Source organism: Hippichthys cyanospilos, chromosome 16, assembly GCF_059441005.1.
Source record: "Hippichthys cyanospilos isolate Australia breed blue-spotted pipefish chromosome 16, RoL_Hcya_1.0, whole genome shotgun sequence".
Lineage (NCBI taxonomy): Eukaryota > Metazoa > Chordata > Actinopteri > Syngnathiformes > Syngnathidae > Hippichthys > Hippichthys cyanospilos.
This window is the reverse complement of record NC_142384.1, coordinates 3,131,189-3,144,264: the sequence shown is the minus strand read 5'-3', so window position 1 is coordinate 3,144,264 and position 13,076 is coordinate 3,131,189. Positions and strand designations below refer to the sequence as shown.

Genomic DNA, 13,076 nt, shown 5'->3' with positions numbered 1-13,076 from the left:
TTTTCCATCTTTCTTGAAAAATCCAAACACGGTTCAAACAAACAAATGATGCAGCTGAGATCTCTCAGAATTTTTGTACTTGAACAAAATAAAATACTTCCTTTTCACACAGCTTGTGTTAAGAAATGTTGCAGCTGAGTTCTTTCATAGTTGAACATGAAAAAAAATACATCACGTTTAAAGTACCAACATTAAACAATAGTATATGCCATCCGTGGTGCAGCTAACTAACAAACTGTGCTTTCTGGGCAGTAACTATATCACCTGCTGTGAAAAAAGACATGCTCTCTGCCAACGGATGTCACAGGGATGAAAAGGTGCACTTTTAAAATAGCAGCAAGCAAAGGAATCAGTCTTGAGATAGCAAAGTTACTTGCATCTTTTCATGGCATCATTTACCTCCGCTTTGGTTTTCTTGTAGTGTTGGAACTACGGTGCGACTTAAGTGATGTTGTGACAGGATGTCATACCACGGTGTCTTCCTCCGTCGAAAATGGCATCATAGCGAGCATCATGTACTGTGCATCACAATGTACTGTACAATATCGCATGTTATTTTGGTAGCTCTTGCACTTAATGGCTCCAGTGGCGATGCAAAAGGGTTTCTTATTGTTGCTTGCTTGTTAGAAGGTGTTTTTGAAGAGCTGACGTTAACTCGACTGTCTGGCATGCAGGGAACCTTCAGGTGCGTCTTTCCGCAATACGGCTTCTTTTTTTTTCATGAAAAAAAAAAATCTGTGATGCACTGAGGTCACCATAGGGGAGGTGCGAGATAGCGAGGGATCACTGTATATTGAGGGTTTTAGTTTGTAAGTAGTTTAGAACTGTATCTTATAATACTGAAAACGTCCCCCACTCTTGTGGCTGTTTTTTGCAAGTCATATGAAAAAAACAAAAAAAAAGCTCAGAATTTTTAGCATGGCTACTGCATTAAATTGTTTCAGATTGTTGCAGTGGTCATATTGTTGACGTTTTTCATAATGGGCTGTCGGTTTTTCATCACTGATGGACACCCATTTTGCCAATTAACCACTGAGTGGTCAGAATCCGTTTATAAATGACGGACTAAGCATGACTGAGCATTAGGTTTCGTCTGCCAATCTTATACTTCAGACTATGGGAGTATAAAACAGTTAGGATAGGCAGCAAACTAACAAGCATGAACTTTCAACACTTAATTAACTTACTTTTATCACGGGTGGAGAGAGGACCCAAGAGCACGCACAGACAGGTAAGTGCTGATAAGGTTTATTTTTTGCTTGCCAGAGGATTGCAGGTTGGCAGGATGAAGACAGTATGGCAATTTTGGTGGTGGGTCAGGATCAAGCCTAGTTGAGGCACGAGCAGACAGACATGGACGGCAGGCAGGCGGGAGGTCAGAGTAAGTCTAGGTCAATGCATGTGTGGACAAACAAGGACAACAGGCAGACGGGAGGTCACAAACAAGCTAGGCCAATGCACATGTGGACAAACAAGGACAACAGGCAGGCGGGAGGTCAGAAACAGGCTAGGTCGATGCACGTGTGGACAAGCGAGGGCAGCAAACAGGCAGGAGGTCAACGACAGTCTAGGTGGGTACACATGTCAACTGTCAGAGAAGAGTGCTGGAAGGCTTGGCATAACAGGACAAGACAATCTGGCGAGTGCTGGAGGGTGAGACCGGGTTAAATACTGAATACTGGTTTGGCTGAGTGGCAGGGAAGACAAGCAGGTGGACTGTGACAACTTTGCTGTGTGCTGCACAGTCATGGCTTCATGAAATGAAATGCATACGTAATCTCGCTCAACACATTCATTGTACAGGCCGGAACAAGCCTAAAGTAAAAGGCAATAACTAGAATTACGTGTTGGGAGATTTTTGTGTTATGCTTTTTGGATATGATTTGAATGAGTAGGTCGCTTGCACAAAGCAGAAAAAAAGCATTCTGGGATGTCTTTCCTTCCTTGTGAGGCAAAGAGTTAACGACCTCCTCATTCGACCCACAAGCAACCTTTCACCAGAATTACCATCAAGGAGAGAGATTTCTAAAGGTGCAAGGAGAAAGGTGGTAGTCGTTTGATAAAGATGTCTGCTAAACATGACATGCATTGAGGCATGTCACAAATACACTGATGGCGTCTCACAATTGCTGTTACCATCTCATAAATGTTCATTTTATGCTTCAAGTGGTATTATAATAAAATATCAAGATTGCGTCACAACTTTGTAGATGCAAATACTGGTGTGTTGGTCTGTCCCAAGTGCATCCCCCCAACCGTAACGCATGTAGTGCATATTTGGACTGACTTCAAGTTGAAATATATTATAAAAGTAATCTTACATTCCTTATGTTTTATTTTGAAAGCTTGAAATGAAAATGATGAACAATTAAAACATTTTCTTCATGTGACCAAATTATGCATTTGAGAAATACCATCTTAATTAAACCTTAAAGAGAAATATGTGCAATGTTCTTGAATGCTCATTTTTGGAGGTTATGTACTTAACAGACACACATCAAAACGCCAATGTTCCAACTCAAATAATCAGGAGATTAAAAAAAAACAAAACATGGATTAAACCTTTAATTTGAAGTTGATTACGGTCCAGTTGGTATACACTTTTGGATTGTCACATTTTACGCCTTTTGGCGTCTGAGACGTCGGAACCGCGTTTTGAATATGGAAAGTGGATAAGATCATACAACACTAATCCACATTTTTTGGGGGATTTTTTGAGTGCTGGACGGCATTTGGGATGTCACTCTTTATGTTCAGCGACAGTTGTATATTATGTGCTTGCTATACTTAGCATGGCAGTGAGAAATCAACTTCCGGGTCTGAGGAACTCGAAACGTTGTCATTAAGAAATGCAATTTACTCAACCTCTGTAGCTAGTGTTGGTGTAAATCACCCTGATTGGCTCTTAGCCAAGAAATGCAAATCGTAAGAAATGCAATTTCGTAAGATACAAGTTAGGAAATTTGCCAAGAAAAAGGCATCATAGCTCGTCAGAACCTTGCTTTTTTCCAAGGCTTGGTTGTTGTATATGTTGCAGATGATTTGTGCTCACTTTTGAATTTTGTTTTATGGAACCATGGCCGTGCATAGTGTAGGGTACTGGTGTCAAACTCAAGGCCTGGGGGCCAAATCCAACCCACAACATGATTTTATATGGCCCGCAAAATACGATACGATACAATATACTTTATTGTCCCTCTTAGGGAAATTTTCTTGGACTCAGCAGCTGCAGCAAACATGAGAAAACAAACACAAGACAGCAAGGAATATACGCAGACAACAATTTGCACCTCGGTATTGCCCATGTCCCATGGACATATATATTGCACAAACAGGATACCCTGACACATAATAAAAAACAAATGCTAAAACATGTAAAAACCATATAAAACATGCTAAAAGCAAGTAAAATGATCGCACTATATGCTAAAAGCATGTAAAAACATGCTAAAACCCACCGGAATAAATAGAAATGATTGCACATTATCTATGGCCTAAACCAGCATTATTCAGTAGCTTCACAGAGACAGGGACAAATGAGTTTTTAAAACGGTTGAGTTTGCAGTTGGGCACTAGAGTCCCCAAATGCAAACTATCCTCTGTGAAGAGGATATAGGATGGATCGCTTACGATTCTTCGGATTTGCCTGAGGACAGTCTGCTCATTGACAGACTGAGGACTCTGATAGTCATTCAATCCTATCACCTTCATGGCAGTGTACACCAGACGAGTGAGTTTATTTTTTTGTTTAACATCGAGGTTGCCGTACCAAGCTGACATCCCATATCGTATCAAGCTCTCCAGCACCGCCTGGTAGAATAGCAATATGATGGCTTTGTCCACACCATACAACTTAAGTCTACGCAGAAAATACAGTCTCTGCTGTAAAATGTTCATTACGATTTCAAATTTCAGGCTAAAATACCAGCTTTGCATCCTTTCTTCAACTTTTACACATTATTTTTGTTATCAATACCTATTTTGAACAGTTTTTAGTGGCCTCTGAATTCAAAATGAATAAAATGTTTTGTCTTTAGCGGTCTTCTGCGGTCACAATGGCCCGCCTACAATGTGGCCCATGCAAAAAATGAATTTGACATGCCTGTTGTAGGGAAATTGATGGCAATGCTCGTGCGTGTGATTTGTTCAATGTTTCATTTTCAGGCCACAGCCAAGGACACTCATATAGACAAAGTCTTTGCTTGAATTTTATTGTGAGTGAGGTTGCAACTGCCTCTGGGTGCTGCCTGAGGTGGAGAAACACAAACCAACACTTTTTTGTATCTAGATTTAATTTATTGTAAAGATTGTAAGAGATCATGTTTAGCTGACAGAGCAATGTGCTGACAATGACAAATTGGATCCACTTAAAAAAAAAGACTGACCGATGGAGACGGAAAAGGGTTTACGGTAGCGACGGACTGTAAATTAGCAATGAAGAAACAAAGGTTCTTCTTGCACTGAATCTTTGCAGCCAATTGGTTTGCGCATGATTCAAGACTTCAAGACCAAGCAATAAAGAATGCGGAATAAAAGCAAATTGTAAGTTTCACAGATATGATGATCATTAGTTGCAATATTGCAAATTTAGCAGCATCTTGTGTTGTGCAAACATCGTATATGTACGAGATAAAATATGTATATTTATGAGTCTACAAAAACAAGCGTTTAAAAATATCGTTTGTCATATGAAACCAAAATCAATGACATAGTATTTAGTGTGATTTGCATATTTTTTCAATTGTGTTGCTTTGAACACTGGAACCAAAGGAAGAAAATGGTCTACAACTCCCATTGTACATATATATACAATGCCTTAAACTGGGGCAATTTATAGAAATGACTGACTGTGGATTTTGTTTTTTTTTTTGCCAGTGGCTGATTCCGGCACAGCCAACAGCAGTAACTGCTGACACTTTGCCAACTGTCCAGTCACCTTTGCCTGAACAGATTAAAATATTATCGCAGTATAAACTGCCTTTTTTTGCTTGTTTGTTTGATATGAAAAGTCAGTGTGTGTATAGTATACATTTAAAAAGAATATAAAGTGTGATTGTTTGTGGATGGAGTGTTGCATGTCAAGATGTGGAACCAACACCAACTGTTTTCGAAAGCAATGTGTGTGTGTGCGTGAGTGTTTGAAGACCCACTGTCTTGTGAAAGTTGACTTAATATTCTTTAGATGAACAAAAACTAGACAAGACAAAACCTGCAGAAAACAGTTATTGTTAAAGTACACTTTATCTTTAGTGACTCTCGAAGATCTCACATGGACATATGTTTGTGTTTGCAGGGTGGTTACACTGCCTACAGATTTGCCCAGCCTACTACTGCCACAGCAGCTGCATACAGTGACAGGTAAGAACAGTGCAGATTCTGTCATTGATTGAGCTCAAAAAACACACACCAAGTCCCAATGTCTACAGAGAATATCACCTTTTCTGAAGTGAGTTTACTAAATAACGGACTTGAACTGGTGGTGGTGGTGGTGGGGGCGTTTCTGCAATATGTGAAAATGGTATCATTGTCGAAGACTTTTGAATCAAAACAGAGGTTACACTAGAAGATACAGATGAATGTCCAACAGAAATCTGCAATGAACTCCTGACAATGCAAAAATCTGGGTTTAAATAAAAAGATTTATAGACTGTGGAGACCAAGGGGACAAGGAATCTGGCCTTGTGAATACACAAGAGGATTAAACAAACATTTACAGTATTTTATCATAATCTCTTGGGAATAAAAAGTCCATTTCAGGCTCTTCATTTTCTATAAAGCTTTCTGTTGACAATTATTGACATGAATATCATATAAATTGTTTTCACTATTTCAATTAATCTTCATGTTTTCCTGTTTAAAAAAAAAAAGAAGTAAATATCAGTCGTAACAATAACCACACAAAAGACAAAAAGCCTCAGTGGTGTAGTGATTTGCACATCCGCCTCACACTTCAGGGACCCAAGTTCAAATCCACCTTCTTCTGTTCTTCCTCAGTGGAGTTTGCATGTTCTCCCTGAGCCCATGTGAGTTCTTTTCAGGCACTCCAGCTTCCTATCATGTTCCAAAAATATGCAAAAGTATGCAGTTCAGAGTATAGGCCTACCCCGCCTACTGCCCGAAGTCAGCTGCTATAGGCACCAGCAAGCTTGCAAGCGTTTTGAAGTTAAGCAACTCAAGAAAATGGATGGATGAACGCTTAATTGACATTCAAATTATTATTATTATTATTATTTTGTCTTTTTGTATTTTTTCAACTGACCGATGCGGGGATCTAATTGCTCCAGTTCTCAGGCAGGAGTTGGCTTCCTTCACAACACGTGGACCTCAACCTCACCGAGAGTGTACAGTTGCTTCAATGTGTTGTAAGGACACAAACTTCCACTGCCTAGATACCACTTCTATAAGGCTGGTCCTCAGCCTGACAATACTTCACCTCGGGCTAAGCACAGTGATGGCACTTGAGAGACATGGACCACAAGTCAACGTGGGTGTGACACGCTACCATGTGTCCCTGAGCACAAACCACACATCCTACAGTAGGCATTAACTAATAGAGGTGAAGCCGCCCACTCCCAAAAAGGTGTCCTTGACTCCTTTAGGGCTCTTGTTGGCACACAAGCAGCCACCCGGGTGGTTTGCCAACATGTACACCCAAATGGATGATGCCACTATTCATGCTTTCACACTCACATAAAGCAGGTTTCTCCCATACAGTTCAAATAGTGATTCATACACTGCTAGATGATTTAGCAAAAAAAAAAAAAAAGGAACAGAGCCCCAAAAAAGCAGAAACGAAACAACAGGCAGTACTCAGAGAGCCTGAGTGTATAGAAAAGAACACTTACAAAAGAGAATAAGCCACTTCTTTTTTCTTATCTTAATTTTACTCTCTTCTCAACACGACTGCTCCTTAGCCCAGAGTGTGTGTCTTAGGTTATGGCAAGAAGCCTGTTCAACATATCCGGGGTCCTAAGACCCAAATGGAGACACAGCACCCCATAACTCAGGAGCACCGTTAACAGCGAGGGATCCTACCGAAGGCTAATCCACCCTCTAAGGAATTCGCTGGCCGGCAAAAACTTAATTTACGCATTCACCTATGAGATAAACCAATAACTACCAATACGTGTATCCTGATGTGAACCAATAACTACTAATAAACAAATAATAACATACAGCACGTCACTTATAACACATTTGGTTCACATTTGCAGTAATTGAAATCCAAAATCATTTCAAAGTTCAGTCCACGCCTCATTCCACTATATCACTATTACAGCGGGCCCCCATGTTACGAGATTAATCTGTACCGCGGTTGGGCTCGTAAGGCGAATTCACCACATCGGGCAATGCAAACCTATGTTAAATAGCTAATGCATTTGGAACCCCAGGTAAAAATATCAAAATTGTACATACATATTAAAAATTGGTACCAAAATAGTAAAGTAAGTGCTACATATATATAATATACTAGTATACATTCAGAAAACATCATAAATAAAAAATATAGAAAGGATTTATTTACCTTTTGAATGGCGCTTGTTATGCTCACATTCCCTAGTAAGAGTAGCCTAGGCTAGGCTAACTTCGTATTTCTTTTATCTCCAGCTGTGTTTCCTTATAAATAATCTTCTTACTTCTCTCTTTAACATCACTAGCAATCTTGGGACCCCTGTCTAACCAAGTCAAGTTTGGACTAAGCAGTAAAATATAAATATGGTTTTGTAACCACTCACGATAGAACAAAGCTCTACCATTCCCCCATTTTGAAACGAGTGAAGCCGACCAATAGTAGACCAGCATCTCCGGGAGGAGACGCTGACCAATAGCAAACCAGAATTGTAGTGATGCGTTGCATGGAGCTAGTTAGGCAACATAACAGATAAGTGCAATTACCTAAAAACGTCTGCAGATGGAGGGAAGACAACACAAATACAGTCAACCCTCTAGAGTCATGACTGTTGTTTTTGTCACAAAGCAGGGAAAATACCGTAAAGAGGGGATGAAAAAACTCAGTATTCCACATTGCAACATGAAAAAAAAAACTTAAGACAGGGACGCTGTAACCCAGGGGTCCACTGTATATTGATTGAGCAGGAGATTTAGGAAATCACGTCAGGGTCACCAGTTGTTAAAATGTAGGGGTGAGTACCTTTTTGCAAGCCTATAATACTCTGTGTCCATTTATCCATCCATCCATTTTCTGTTGCGAATTTTCCTCACAAGGGTCGCAGGCTTGCTGGTGCCTATCTTTCTGACTTCGACCAGTAGATGGAGGACACGCTCAACTGGTTGCCAGCCAATTGCAGGGCACACAGAGGCAAACAACCATTCACGCACTGTGGACAAGGACAAAATTTTGTCATGTCATCCAGGGGCTGGTCATGACGATCCTTTCCCAATGGTTGACTCATCGCAATTTGCCTTGTCTCACCAAGTCGGCTCTCCGTGGACAGAGTCCTCATCTCGCCAAATCCGTTCACTGAGGCCATGTCGGTTTCCACTTTTCGGTGACCTTCGGTGTTCTGCAAACACTTATCAAAAAACACAATTGACGTTTTCTGTATTAGTATGGAAAGCTGAACAAAGTGTTTAGAAAATATAAAGGTATCCTTACCAAAAATTCACTTTTACAAAATGCTAAGGTCATTTATCACGTGATGCGTCATTCTCTGCTGACTGTTTCAGGGACAATAAACATTAAATCATGAAGGGTCGTCATCGTAGGCTACTTAGTAATTTTGCTAGTAGACTAATATAGTTAATATACACACTTAGGGCATATTTTGCCATCATTAGAAGGTTTATGTATGTTTTTTTTTATTTTTTATTTTTTTGCGGCTCCAGACTTTCTTGGGGGGTTCTTTCAACATGTTTTGGTTGCCAACCCCTGCTCTATGTGGTTTTTATGAAGACCCTGGTGGAACACTTCCAGACCGAGAATTTGTGTGTATGTGAATGTGTGTGTGAAAGAGGTGTACACTCAAATTCCCAGGGTACATCTAAGAGTTTTTGAATTTGTTCCCTGTGGTCTGAAAGACACTTTTAGGGCACTTGAGGCCACGAACTGCAGACTGGGTCACAGTGGCACACTTGTTCTTCTAAAATCACGGAAACAGCTTCATGTCTGTGCAGCAAGGTGCTCATCTCATTCTGTCTCTTAATTAGGCAAGCCCACAGGTCACTGAAGCCAAGGATTATTGAGCAAGACTGCTGCAAACATGCAATGCGCTCTGGCATACCACTAGGTACTAGGCACCACTGGGCAAGCTTATTTACTCTGCTGATGTAGAAAGCCTGTATGTTGTTGCTTTAAGTACAGTACCCAAAGAAAATATAGTGTGTGTAGTTGAGGGAAGCTTTAAATCAGTGGTCCCCAACCTTTTGATCACCACGGACCGGTCAACGCCTTATGCTGCGTTCAGATGGTGCGCGTCTTTACGCTCTATGCGAGGCATTTTGTCGCGAGGTCACAATGAAGTTCAATTTTCACGCAACAGTATCACGCGAGGGGAAGGGAGTGAGCTTGCTGTGCACTTTACAGTGGATCCGGAAAGGAGAGCATTGCTGAGAACGTTCACTTTTCCGGGATATGGCAGAGCCAATATTTTCTCCGACAGCACCTTTATTATTCTTTTTTTACACTGCGCGTCCTTCGCTTTCACGGCAATATTCGTCTGCCAAAAAAAAAAAAAGTTTCAATGTCGCAATCAAGTGGCCAATACCGTGCTAAATACTGTACTGTCAGTGCTGCACTATCGTTAGCTTAGCACAGTAACTACGGTTCAACAGCTGTTAAGTGAAGCAAACGCTGCACATACCAGTTGTCCCAAGTTCTCCCTTCTGCCTTTCTACAAACCAGGTGAGTGCTCTTGCTTGGCTCTGTTTTGTATCGAAAGCTCAGCTGGCCGTATTGGATCGCAAAGCGGCCGCCATGATTCATTCCTGCCCCCTGAGTTAGAAGTTGAATGTTCCGGAAGTTGATTGGGTGTCGCGACGCGAAACGCGAAAAAAGTTTAAAAAAAAAATTAACTCTACGTGTAAGGTGAAATTTCGCTTCTCGTGAACGCACGCGGCCATTCGCGTCACTCCATTTGCATCCATCGCATCACCCAACGTGCATTCGCGCCCAGTCGCGCGAACTCCATTGACTACAATACAAAACTCTCCACTTTTTCGCCTCGTTCGCGTTCGGTGTGCATGTAGCATTAAACTAAATCATCTCCAAAACATTATTTCGGGTGCAGCCCACGCGGCCTGGTACCAGTTGGGGGTTGGGGACCACTGCTTTACATGATGTAAGAGTAACGGTGTCCCAGACTTGTGATGTCAATTTTATAATCAAGCCTGGTATGGACCTTTACTTGTGCATCTGGGCCTTGATGATTCCATCTGTGCAAGGACAAAGTGACAACATGAGGGTCATGTTAACAACACAAGGATCACAAAGGGAAGGAAAAACAGCTGCTTTCATGAGGTATGACCAGACTTTGATCTGCTGTACACAAACTAACGCCTAATGAAATGCATTTACACTCACATAATCAAACTGCTACATCCAATCATAAGCATTTACCACCAGGGGTGTCCAAACGTTTTGCAAAGTGGGCCAGATTTGGTGTGTTAAAATTGTAGGGGGGGCAACCTTGGCAGGCGTTCTTTACATATACGTAGCAGCAATTAATTTAAATACATTTCAGCGAGCCGTTTTGTGTTTAACATTTGCTTTTTTACTTTCATTTCAGCTATCTTAAGCATGTGTTTTGGTTAATTTGAAACATGCATATCAAAATTGAATTGACATTAAATATTGAAATTGAATATTCACTTAACTTTACTTTTTTTAACACTTTAAATTTTTTGTACCAGTTGAACAGAAGTAATTGTACTTTTGGGTGCAAATTACATTTGAAACATAAAAAAATATCTCACCATGGCTGTCTAATATTCGGAATTTTTAAGCACAACAACAGAAATGAGCAAATAATAGTCATATCAATAAGTGCAGGGCTCATTTAAAATATGAAATTAGTAGCTATAAATGTTGATTGGATTTTTAAATGTTTATTATTCTGGAGTGAAAACTTTAAAAAAAAAAAAAAAAAAAAAAAGGTTTTCAGACTTATCGTAAATGAAAAATGACTTGTCCGCGCGAGTGTGATGGGTGAAACTGAGATCTGGAGTGCAGGAAAAAGGCCAGGTGTGGCTCTATGGCAGCAGTATGGATGCGCAAGATGTCTCTTAAGTGAGACTCCGGTAGGCGTGTCCTCACACAGCTCTTATTTAAGATCATAACCGAGAATGTTTTCTCACGCAAATACGTCGAACCGAACAAGCTTAGCATTTTCTTACCAAATTCTCGAATCTCTCGGAAACTTATACACTTGTCAGTAAAAGTTGGCAATATAAAGCTGCTGGTGCTAACCGCAGCTCACTGCGTCACACTGCAGCTCAACTTTCCTCCTTTTGTTGATTGTCACCATTTTCGAAAATTAGGGCTCATTCAGTCAATTACTCATATACTAATTTGCTGGTCCTAATTGAGCCTAGAGATGGCAGCATTCAGCACACACAGGTAACAGCGCTGCTGTCCAATGTATTAATTCTCCATGCGGGCCAGACGTTATTGATTTTATGACGGAGGCTGCGGGCCGGATGGAAATTGACCACGGGCCACATTTGGCCCCCGAGCCGGACTTTGGATATGTCTGATTTACCACAATAAAATACCAATTACATATGTGGAAATCAAGGCTGTAAAATAATTACACTATTTTAATTGAGTGCAACACATATTTGTCTGATTTGATAAGAGGAAGTCATATCAGGGTGTCCTCTACTAAAATAAAACCTGCCCTTGTGTTATCATCCAACAAATGCTTCATCAAGGCAGTACATACAGAATCAATTATTCTTTTTACTCACTTCTAAAACATTGGATATTTGATTAAAGTCACAACTTGTTTGTAAAACGGATGCAAATTATATTAGGCCCTTTATCTTTTCACCTCAGGGTGATTTTTCAAAACTGTATTTGACATATTGCATTGGAAGTTGTGTGGCAGTTGCAGTTGGTCACACACTCTCCCTTACTGTCACACATCCACACTGATGATGAGTTAGGGCTCTGCACTGTGAGATAAGATAGGTCAAATGCAGTACTGGGATGAGTGTGAGTGTTGGGCGGGTGCTGCTGTTGAATAGCAATGGCCTAAACTAATCGGGATTAACTTCTAATCGCTTCAACCGCTGGGCTGCTATGCAAATCTGCTCAATTATGGGCACATACCCTGGCCCCTGATTGGCTCTTATCATGGAGGATTAACACAAGAAGGATGGGAGGAGGGGAGGATCTGGTCAGACATAGCATGACAAGGAGTAAGAGTTTTTTTACCCTACAAAATATATATATATATATATATATATATATATATATATATATATATATATATATATATATATATATATATATATATATATATATATATATATAAAAATATCAGATTTATATATATACATACAGGGATGCAAATAATTGCTACGCATGTTCAGAAATGACTGATGCGTAACGTCGCGTGCTTCACTCTATGCATTTGCATACCTACCTAACTTTCCCCCTTGACAGCAACCAAGTGCTGAGCTGGACATTTATTTCCCTGAAAAGTGACTCCAAGATGCACCATGGCTTGAAGCTTAGTTAAATGAAAGATTTAACGCTCATGTCCTCAGCTGCCAGAAAAAAACAATGCATTTGATATAGGGTCAAAAAATTTGTAGTCATCCTTTATTTAACAAGGATAAAAAGAGCACGTGAATGTAACGCAAGTTATGACTAGCACACAAGCTAATCATGAAGCAATAGCTAATAGCCCTCTTGCTTGGTGGCGAGATAAGCTCTATGTAATAATTTTCTCCTAGCTAAGCTAGGCGTTTCCCATGTTTTCCTATTTGGAGGATATTTGTTTGTTTACTGAAGCAGCTTGGACTGGCTTTTTGGGCTGGGTATCATTATAAGTGGAATTACTTTTAAGAGAATACGGTGCACGAAGCATTAACAATATGCAGTAGGCATAAGT

The 13,076-nt window shown here is 40.3% G+C and overlaps 1 protein-coding gene across 7 annotated transcripts in view; it reads left to right on the top strand.

The window, feature by feature from the left end:
• Positions 1–13,076, top strand: part of rbfox1 (RNA binding fox-1 homolog 1) — a 275,153-nt gene that overhangs the window by 246,017 nt on the left and 16,060 nt on the right. For all 7 annotated transcript variants that reach the window (XM_088437956.1, XM_088437955.1, XM_088437954.1 and 4 more), the window contains one exon: positions 5,294–5,358. In XM_088437956.1, the coding sequence (XP_088294082.1) occupies positions 5,294–5,358 (65 nt within the window). The remainder of the gene's footprint in view (positions 1–5,293; positions 5,359–13,076) is intronic.